This window comes from Panicum virgatum, chromosome 5K, assembly GCF_016808335.1.
Source record: "Panicum virgatum strain AP13 chromosome 5K, P.virgatum_v5, whole genome shotgun sequence".
Taxonomy (NCBI): Eukaryota; Viridiplantae; Streptophyta; class Magnoliopsida; order Poales; family Poaceae; genus Panicum; species Panicum virgatum.
Window position 1 is genome coordinate 8,913,381 of NC_053140.1, and position 10,904 is coordinate 8,924,284.

A 10,904-nucleotide genomic window follows, 5' to 3' on the forward strand; every position below is an offset into this window, starting at 1 on the left:
TCGCTCATATCTTTGTATCCCTGAATGCTTTCACTTACACCTCCTGCATTGCATTCATTGCATAGCATCTGTTCAGGGGGAGTCTCAGCTTCAGGGGGAGCTTTATGTCTTTTTAGGCTTAATGTGTGCATGTGACAACAAGGGGGAGATTTTTGGGAGAAGTGATCGAACAAGGGGGAGACTTGTTTGATTTTTGAAAAACTTGTTGTGCACAGGGCTTTGTGAGTGCATCTATTTGGGAGAATTGCACTTGTGAGAGAGAGGGAAACACTTTGCTTGGGGAGTTTCTGCTTTTGCCTCCTGGTTTCCTCGTTTTCCCTCTGCTTCTTGCATGACTGCGTCGAGCGTTACCTCTGTATTTGAGGAGTCATGTTTTGGTTTTTGATCGATTGCGTCGAGCCGTTACTCTTGTCTTAGGGGATCGATCTTTGCTTGAGTAAGTGAATGTTTCTGCTTTTCTGAGCTTTGTGACACTTGCTTGAGTTCTTCACTTTCTTGCTTCTATTTTTATCACTTCTTTGCTTTCAGGTGGTGTGTTGACAATGCACTCATCTAGGGGGAGATTGAGGAACGAGAGTACTCTATCCTGCCTGTGATGAGTGAATTGTCAACCGTGCGGTGTGATCGTGCGCTTGGTCTTTGGATTGCAGGTACACGGGCGTCGAGTGTCGACGGAGAGTTGCCGTGGAGGAGCTCGGGCCGGGCGGCAGCTGTGGCGTCCATTCCTGGATCGAGGGCGCAAGCGGCGACTGAAGGCGGGTTTCTTGGTTTTCGCCACAAAACCAAGGAGGCATACGGCGGTTGAAGACGCCAAGTCGTGGAGGCACGGGCGTCGGTCTCGGGACTGGCGGAGGCGACGGCGTCTAGGGCCTCTCTGCGGGCGAGGAGGTGACGGGCGTCGGGCGGTGTCTAGGGCCGTCAGAAGGCCGAGGTGGGAACGGCGTCTAGGGCCACGGCGTGGAGGCGGGAATCTTCCCGCGCATGAGGTTTTGGCGGTTTTCTCAAAACCGGCCACCTACCCGGGTTTCGCGGACCCTCCAAAACCGCGGACCAGATCTTCATCAAGATGGCGGCATCATGGAGAAGATTTCGTTTCGAAGAAAGAACCTCAGTCGTCAGATGGGATCGTGTACAGGGGGATACTGCAGACCAACCGGTCTGACCGGTCTCCGCGGGTATAAATACCCCTTCACTTGTATTAGGTCGTGTGGCTTTTGTAACTCGTCCGTGAATTGCTCTTTCTCCCAGGCCGCCACCCCTGTGTCTCTCCCCCCCGTTCTTCCCTTTAGAGTAGAATTAGTCCATAGATTTGTGAGACTTTGTGTTGGATTTGATTGGGAAAGGAGGCCCTATCCTCCTCGTGCCCTCTGGGTTTTTTTGAATCAATCCAATCCCCTCGTTTTTGTGCCCTTGTGTGATGGATTTTGATTTCGTTTTTGGTGCACAAGATTGCGAGGATTCTACGAGCTCTTTGTTGTGATTCCCGTGCTTCTAGTTCTATCCCAAACCCTCTGGAATCACGAGCTCTTTCGAATTTGGATTTCTTGAGGTCTTGAGAAAACCCCACCCCTTTTGATCTCATCCCGAAATTCTCTTGCTATGAAGATCTTTAGGGTGAGATCCCTTGTGGATATGTTCACGGGGTAGGTACGAAGCTTTCCTCCAAGTTTCATCAAATTTGGACGTGATTTGCTCGAGATTCGTGGTTTGAAGACTTATTCACGAGTTTTTCTGGGTGCCGACCGGACAGCGAGACCGGTCAGACCGGTCTAGCCGTGTTCAGGCCCCGACCGGTCAGACCGGTCTGTTGCACCGGTCAGACCGGTCAGACCGGTCTGTTGCACCGGTCAGACCGGTCCAGGCAGACAGAGATCTGCTATTTTTCCAACTCGCTTCTGATTTGCTTCGTGGTTTCGCTCGCTCGTTCGAGGCCTTTTGTGTTGGTTTAGCTTTTCCATAGCTACTCCAAACTTTGGTAAGAACGCTTGAGGGTTTGGGCGATTTTCGGGATACAGGCCGACGATTTGAATTTCGGAAGAAATTTTGATTGGCTCACATTCACCCCCCCTCTGGTCGTCGGCTTCGGTCCCTCACTCTGTGTTCACATTGGAAGATAGATGGACCTCTTCCTGCCAAATTTATACCAGTTTCCTTTCATTTTTTTTATCGCTGATTTAGTTAATCATTTTTGATTTTTTTTCTATGTCCAAATCAAGATGATTGCGTAGATTTGGACTTAGTCGTGGACAGCCATGCATGCATGGTGTGGCGCAAAAGGGTTAATTGGATTGCCATGTAAACGTAGCTGCCACCGTGTAATGCCGCCCTGAAAACAGGCTTCAAGGGCAGATGCTAGTAATCTGGTATTGGAAAATCAGTGGGTCATGGAAACCAAACCAAGTTCTTGAGCAAAGTAGACAAAGCAGGGACCTTTTCACTGAAAATATCTCGGCTTCATCTCTAGTATTGTACTACTGTAAGTTTTCTCTTAGATTTTTTTTACCACACCTCCTTTACTTTCGTGCCATGCTAGATATATTTTTTACCACACTTCCTTTACTTTCGTGCCATGCGAGATATATGATTCTTCTCTTTCTCGTACTGTAGCACGTTCAACCGTTACATATTGTACAAACCCATGAACTCAACTAAAAAACACATACTATGCATGATTTAGTATTTTCGGCAAGCACGCACACCTTATTCTTTCCATAGCTAGGCATTTTGCACACCGTCTTTCCCTTTTTGGGTCAATTGCATAGGCAAATTAAAAGCATGTGAACAAGCACACACGAAATATTCGGTTTACCAACCAGTCGGTTTCTCGAGGAGAGCAAATTTCCAACTGAAAAGGCTAGCTGATTGTCATAATCTCTGCCGTAAAGGCGCGGCGATTTTTTTATATACAAAAACTCAAAAAGCTACTTTTGATCTCAGCCATCCCACAAACTATTTGGTTAGTAGTTGATACATGCCATATTTAATTTAAAAGCTATGCGCTTGAATCACCCAGGGTACAAATTATGATTTTTTTTGAATAATACAAATTATGATTTAGAAGGTAACTAAAATCATATGAATGATTTTGAAACAAAATATCTTTGAATATAAGTAAGCACATGAGGGAAACTCTTGTATTTATAAGCGATGCGCTAGAAAATCGTAGCAGCATTTTTTTGTGTACAGCATTAGGGTTTGTTCGTATGCTAAAATAAGATTCATAACACATGTCACTCTATTCTACTGGCAACCAGTAACAGTGCTTTTCTCTCACATCAAATCAGCACCAGCTAACCAATAATACTTTTCTCTCACAACAAATCAGCACCAGCCACCAGCTACAGCCAGCCGAACAGAGCGGCAAATGGGTTCATGTGAATGTTATAGGATTTTACGGCGTTGTGCTTTCAGTGGCAGGTGACGTTTCTGTCGACAGCGAAGTGCATGTGGTGATGTTCCTGGCTCAGACTTCGAAGATGCTCATAGAGGTAAGATTTGCGTATGTGTGTTCCTAGAGATGTGTGCGTGCATTGTGAGTGTCTGAGTTGTACCGTGTAATCTAAAAAAAATCCAAATGTGATTGGTCATGTAACCACCCTTTATTTTTATTTAGGCAATATATACGACAATAGATGCATAAACAACAATGTTTGTTGGTATTTCTATAAAATATATGTTATATATATATATATATATATATATATATATATATTGTACATACATATCTGTAGAGGGAACTATTGGCTTGTAATCTGTTCTTTCATTGGTGACGGAACCAATTTACACTTGATGGTTTAAGCCTTGTTTGGCTTACCACAATTTTTTTTCTAGCTTAATGAGCTATCGATCGCCTGTAAAAGTTCTTTGCCCAAGTAGTAGTGGAGGAAACATATCATTTGATCAGTTTCAGCGGCCGAATCATGGCGTTGTCCTCATGGTCCAAAATCTGCAGACAAAAACCAAACAATCAAGCACCTCACAATCAACAGCTAACAAATAATCAAACTACGGCACGCACGTGGCAGTGGTAGACGTATCCTGGCTCGGCCGTGGCGTCGAACGGGTACGTCCTGCCGGTCTCGACCATCAGGAACTTGACCACCACCGTCGTCATGAACCCCGGCGCGATCTTCACCACGTTCTTCCACGTCCGCTCGTGCTCCGGCACCGCCGCCTCCTCCCCCACGGCGTGCCGCCCCACGTCGCACCTGGTCGCATCGTTGAGCCTCTCCATGCACCGCCTGAACTCCTCCAGCCCGACGAGCCCCCGCGCGCGCACGGCCTGGAGCGTCGCCAGGTGGAGGTGCAGCGGGTGGTTGTCCTGCGTCAGGTTGATCACCTCCCACACCTCCGTCGTGCCGGCCCGCGGCGTCTCCGTCGCCGGGTCCTCCAGCCGCTTCCCGTTGATGTACAGGTGCGTCGGGCTCCCCGTCGCCGCGTCCTCGTACTCGTACAGCACGATGTACCGCCTCTGCGCCGCCGCCTCTTCCTCGGCGACCTCGACGTACTCCGGCAGCCGCGCCGGCACCCTGGAGCGGTCGTCCAGCACCGCCGCGGGCTCGACAGCGAACTTCATCACCTTGCCGGTGAGGCGGCTCGGCGCGTCGCCGTCGGGGTACGGGTACGGCGCCGTGTTGACGAGCTCCGCCTCCGGGGTCGCGGACTCGGAGAAGTCGACGACGACGTCGAAGGCCTCGGCCACGGCGACGAGGAGGTGCGTCACGGAGGCCGGCCGCGGCAGGTAGCTGGCGTCGGAGCCGACGACGTGGAACGGGAGGCCATTGGACAGCGAGAGGTTGAAGTAGCGCGCGTTGCTGGCGTTGATGATGCGGAAGCGGTAGCGGCGGCGCGCGACGGCGAGGAGCGGCCACGCCTTGCCGTTGACGGCGACGGCCTCGCCGAAGTACTCGGGCTGCCACTGCGGGTGGGCGCGGGGGTCGACGCCGGTGCAGTTCATGTAGATGGAGCCGTCGGCGAGGAAGCTGCGGTCGGCGAGCACGAGCACGCGGTCGAAGGCGTCGCCGCAGGGGAGCCCGAGCGGCGCCTCCGCGGCGGGGTTGCGGATGACGTAGGCGCCGAGGAGGCCGGCGAGGAGGTTGGCGCGGGTGAGGCCGAGCGCGTGGTCGTGGTACCAGAGCACGCCGGGGGACTGCGCGTTTGGGTACGCGTACGTGGGCGTCGACCAAGTGGGGCCCCTCTCGCGGAACCCCGCGGTGAACCAGGCGTTGGCGTGGCCGTCGGACCGCGGCGGGTGGACGCCGCCGTGGAGGTGGACGACGGTGGGCACGCCGCCGGCGCGGGGGATGGCGGTGGGGACCGTGGGGTCCCACGGCAGGATGTGGCGGTCGGGGAGGTGGTTCTCCCACGTCACCTGCAGCGGGACCCCCTGCAGGGCCTCGATGGTGGGGCCCGGGAAGGTGGCGGTCGCCGCCGACGTGCCGAACGCGAACACGGTGGTCGCCGGCAGGTCCCGGTGGAATTTCTGCGATCATGCGTATACACACGAAGATCGAGTGTGGAGCATCACGCCGGAGATCGGAGAGACGAAGCATGTTTGATCGAGGAAATGAAGCGCACGTACCCATTTCTTCTCGTACATCCCGATGGTGAGGTGCGTCGGTTCGGGGCGGCCGTACTTGAGCGAGTAGCCGAGGACCTTGGGCATCTGAGGGAGCTCGTCGACGTACATTTCCAGCGAGGCGGCCACCTTCTCGAGGGTATCCTTCGACACCGGCGGCCCAGTCCTGAACCCCGCGGCAACGCCGGCGGCGGCGACGAGGAGGAGAAGAGCGGCGGCGACCGCCTCTGCTCTGACGGGGACCATTTCGGCCGGCCTGGCTAGCTGTTGCTTGCTGCCTCGATCTGCATGCAGGGAGCCGAGACAGGAGCACACTAATATAGCATCAGGATGCCGTCCAAATGGAAGACGCACAACTGCATAGGGATTGAAGGATGATTAGTGCGCCGATCGGTGGTCGGGGAAATGGAAAACCTTTTGAGATGAGCACTAGCGCCTAGCGGCGATCTCGTACATGTTGGCGAGCATGCACGCGTGCGCAACCAAATTTGCAGATCAGGATCGTGGCCTCCTACTCCAAATGTCTGATGATGTGGAGCTGCCACTACGCTAGCTGACTAAGTAGTTAGTGGTAGTTGGGTGTTGCTTGCATGCAACAAATTGATGTTCGCACGCACTCACAAGCAAGCAGTACACAGCTAGTGTTATGGGCAGAAGAACTTGTTAATTGAGCCGTGCATGGATGAAGACATCTAATGGAGCAAGCATTATTTCTAGTATTGGTTGAAATGGCTTACTCTGGAAAGCAGATAAACAAGGGCGAACAAACAAGTACGCACACGCACACCACATTACCACAAGGTTTGGCGTCGATACACCTAAAACAACCTCAACAATCTAAATTTTGGTGACAGGCTGACATCACACTCCCTAGTAAAGTTGGGGGAAACTAGGTGAAAGCACAGGAGACATCTGCACATCGCATCAAATCTTTTGACCATCGATGAATACGCCGATGGCAGCTGGCTTACACATTTTTTTTTAGAAAAGCTTGATACTCCTTCTACCTACTCGGGGAGAAATAAAGCTGGACCGACCTAATAAATCTTCATGGCTAAGATACAAATTTTTCCGATGCATGCAAATGGGTGTCCAATGATATTTTCTAAGTCAGCTAATAAATTACGGTGGTATTATCAGTCTAGATACTTTTCCTCCTAAATTATTATTATTGCGGGATGCCATTTTAGATTATCAAGTTTTTGTCTCACCCAATGACCCACAATCTCTATATATGATTTCCACAACAGAAGCGGGCACCCGATAAAGCCACGTCACCCGCTAACTCTCTAGCCGTCGGATCAAGCTATCCAGCGACATGAACCATCTGATCGGGATCCTCGCGGGTCTCGCGCCCGTTAAGCCGAATCGGGCGCTCGCGAATGATCTGGAGCCCGGGCCACCTCTGCCTAGCGCGCCTCTCTCCATCCGTTGGCCGCTAGCCTCCGTCGTGCCCACCGGGCTCCGGCGCTCGAGTCGGCCGCACCATCTCTGCTCCGTTCCACCGCTCCCGTCGTCTGCGTCGCCCTTGCGCCACCACTGCTTGAGCCGGTCGTGCTGTCCCGGCTCCCCTCCGCCAGTCGGCCATGGAAGTAGTTGACGTTCTCGCGCACCAGGCAGATCCGACGCATCGTCTTCCTGAGCCACCTCGGCCCGTTCGCATCCTCCTCCCTCGCAATGCTCTGGTGATGGTGAAGCTCGGAGCAGCAAGGCGGCCGCCCCTTCGTGATGCTGTTCCAGGTTGGATTGTGGGAATGCAGGGTGCCGACGCGAATTCTTCAAGACGAAGGCCGTGCAACAGCTTCCCAGCAACCTCCGCCGCGTGCTCACCTACTCGTTCAGCCTCTCTCAGAGTAAAGTGCCTTCCTCTCACATCCTCCCTAATTTTGTCTCCGATTGAATCAAATGACTAAGATTCTGGGATTCCAATTCCTGTTTTGGAGGAATTCGTGCCATTCAGTTCAGTTGTGCATACGTACTTCTCCACCCCCGATGATTTCTAGGCGCACACCTGATTTCCCAAGTTGTACGTTCCTATTCCTTGTACGCTGCTCGCCTTGCGACAATGCTGCTTACCTAATGCTCGACAAAATGGTTGGGAGTGAGCTTCCGTTGAGTTTGCAATGCTATTTAAGGAGTTTGCAATGCTATTTAAGATTGAGTGATATTGATTTTAGTATCGGCAATGCATTTGAGATTCATGTTCTGCACCAATTCATAGTTTTGATCTTACCTTTTTAGAATTTCTCTGAATATGTTGTTTAATTAGATACTGAACATCTTTTCTGCAAATTTAAGTCCAGCACCGTTGAGGTCATCTAGACACCAATTAACAAATTATGTTTTCAATGAGAAGAATGCTAGAAATATGACATTTGACTATCGGTTTATAGTTTTAGAAGAATGGCAAAAAATGTAGAAACTGAAAGGACTTTTCCCCCACGTTGGCACTAAACCTTATAAAGAACTCATTGATATGTCCATGGAATACCTTTTGAAGAATAGATAAATAAACAACTCAACATCTTAATATAAAATTATAAACACAGGACAAATTGGGCTTGACAACAAGATATAGGATTATCAACTCAGTATCTCAACCATAGATCATTTTCCACTTCAATTTCTAATTTCTTCCTTTGTCTTGGATCTGGAGGGGGCGAGGGCTGCTGAGAAGCTCTGTCAGACTTATGCACATCTCTTTTAGGTTTAATTCCTCCACCTCTCCTGTTCCCGTTATCCTATTTTTTCACAATATTAGTACAATATCAGACTTCTGAATACTGAGTTTAGAAGGAATGCATCTACTACTACATAAGAATATAATAAAATTATCTACAAGACATTTTGCTTCAGTCCTTTTATTACCATTTTACATTCCTTCACAAACTTGAATAACCTCTATGTCCTTAAGTTATTGCAGTTAAGTATCAAAGAGAACCTATGCGAACTGCACCACTTCCTACATTTATAGATCTTTACAAGGTTAGTTCCTAAGCAAAAGTTGCAATTCATTATTCCTTATTCTTTAAGTAGAAGGTTGGCTCTTAATCAGAAGTTGGCTTCCTTCTTTATTTTAAGGATACAAATTTATTTGTTTATTTCATCACAGAAGTTCCTCTGCTAGCTAAAGTTGAATTTGGCAGCATGTTTACTTTATTGACCCTAGAGATGTTCAATTTATTATCTATCTAACTTCAACAAAGAGAAGTCCATCATCCCTTTATCTGTGAACCATAACTATCACTTGAACAATATGACTTGCATTTTTAGGGAGCACTGAATATATGTCCTATACAGCCATGGAGCATATGGGGGTTGTATTACAGTTTGTCATTCATCATCAGGTGTCACATTGTCCTATTTGTATCCCCTTTGCACTATCCCCCTTTCCAGGTTGTGCATGGGGAGTTCACATCATTTACAGGAGTACCAAATTCTGGCAAGAGCGAGTGGATTGTTGTGCTGTTGTGCAATATAAGAACACAATGTTGGTGGGAATTTGTCCTGTGCCCAATGGAAAATATTAAAAAGTCATGGTCTTCTCCAAAATTGTTTATCAAGAACCGCATATTGCCAAGTACTAATATAATTTACATTTCTCCTTAACTATGACTTGGTGATTAATCCAAAACATGCTAAACCCAATGCACGGCTCAAATAAGAGGGTCTTCTTCACTATGGCTAGGATTTGGATAAAATGTTTTACAACATCATTTCATTAAAAAGGCTATTAATAGTTTTGTTTATAAGGCATGTTCTAAAGCTTCTCAACGATTATGCCAGCCAAATTGCTACACTGAAACAACTGCATAACTCCATTGGACCAACCCAAGCTGGCGCGGCAACGACGCGCCCGAGCTTTTCTAGTAATTAATAAGACATGCATATCTCTACTCATATTACAACACAATATCGTTGACTATTTTGCAAGCCTACTAGGAGTTTTTTTTTTTGCGAAATGCAAGCCTGCTAGGAGATTTGAGGAAATTTACTGGAGAAGAACGTCCTCGAACTCACGCCGTACCTATTTACACCACGTGGACCTGGAATTCTCACAATGCATATCGTTGATCCTCGAATTGAACTAGAAAAATGCACTACTGGAGACGGAGAAGCTGAAGGCCATGGGACGGCGATCGGACGGCCCACATCGCATTGGCTGATCAGGCACCAATCGGAGAATAGGTCCTCCCTTTATAATAGCTGGTAACAAGCTTGAGCTCGCACTAGTTAGCCCGATTGATCAATCAATGGTGTCGTACTTAACAACCAAACTATATATATTATAATTCCATCTTGATTGGAACACAGCACCCTGATGTGCTCTGGAAAGCAAACAGATTAGCAAGAACCAACAACGACAATCTAATCAGGGGCACTACTACCTACGCGCACACACCGATCATCATATCAATCAAACGCCGGCCAATCTTTTCAGTTCGATAATTAACGCACCATGGCATCACATAGATGACCATGTACGATGTATAATGCACCGATCATTATTCGCCAGAAAAAGGTACAATGCATGCGCAGACGTGGCTACTACAAAATATGGAAGATCATGCATGATGCACTCATCATCTATGTGAGGAAATGAAATTAAAACTGCAAATACAATTGTAAGTACTCCCTTCCAAATTGCAGGTCCTTTTTGGCAAATATAGATACATAGATTTTTCTATATCTGTTTTTTAAAAAAAAATAGATTTTACTATGCACTTAAATATACAATTACGTCTAGGTACATAGCAAAATCTATATATTTAGATTTGCCAAAATGATCTATATATAATTTAGAACGGGGTAGATGAGTGGGTATAGGAACAAACCGGTGGTTAGATGTTTGATAGATCGATGATAGGGGTATGCTTGTCCGATCCGCAGAGGTAGCTAGAAGCTAGAAGCAGCCTGAGTAATAAGTTGGTTTGGCTGATCGGCCTGCAGCAATCATCTTATAAATAGCAGGGGCAACCATGCATGAGGATGCCAGGCACCAGCAAGCAAGTGTGCCGGATTGCGTGGCAGGTCCGGCAACCTCAGCTGCTGGTGTGTACTTGCATGTCACGTAGACTCATTGCCTAGCAGTAGCAGCCTGCTAGCAGCTTTGCTTGAGACTGAGACAGGGGAAAAAGAAATGAAGAAACGATGATGATTCCTAGCAATCAGGATTCACGTGCCATTAGCTAGGTGAACGGGTCATCTCTCGGTCGCTCCTTCCTCAAGCAAAAAAGAGATACTATATATATTGTTTGATTTAATCAGAAGATGTCTTTTATGGTTACTTCCTCCGTTCCAAATTATAGCTTGTTTGATTTTTTTT

The 10,904-nt window shown here is 48.2% G+C and overlaps 1 protein-coding gene across 2 annotated transcripts; it reads right to left on the minus strand.

Annotated features, from left to right (window-relative positions):
- Positions 1-3,738: 3,738 nt before the first annotated feature.
- Positions 3,739-10,507, minus strand: LOC120706138 (multicopper oxidase LPR1 homolog 1-like). 2 transcript variants are annotated; one of them, XM_039990711.1, is made up of 5 exons: positions 10,414-10,506; positions 5,993-8,319; positions 5,582-5,862; positions 4,019-5,482; positions 3,739-3,946 (listed from the first exon to the last, which is right to left on the minus strand). In XM_039990711.1, exons 3-5 carry the CDS (start codon positions 5,822-5,824, stop codon positions 3,893-3,895), a joined length of 1,761 nt encoding a protein of 586 aa, XP_039846645.1. In that variant the 5' UTR covers positions 5,825-5,862; positions 5,993-8,319; positions 10,414-10,506; the 3' UTR covers positions 3,739-3,892. The 2 variants fall into 2 exon arrangements, with proteins under 2 accessions (XP_039846645.1, XP_039846646.1); XM_039990712.1 differs by lacking the exon at positions 5,993-8,319 and having other exon boundaries at positions 10,414-10,507.
- Between the last annotated feature and the right edge of the window lie 397 nt (positions 10,508-10,904).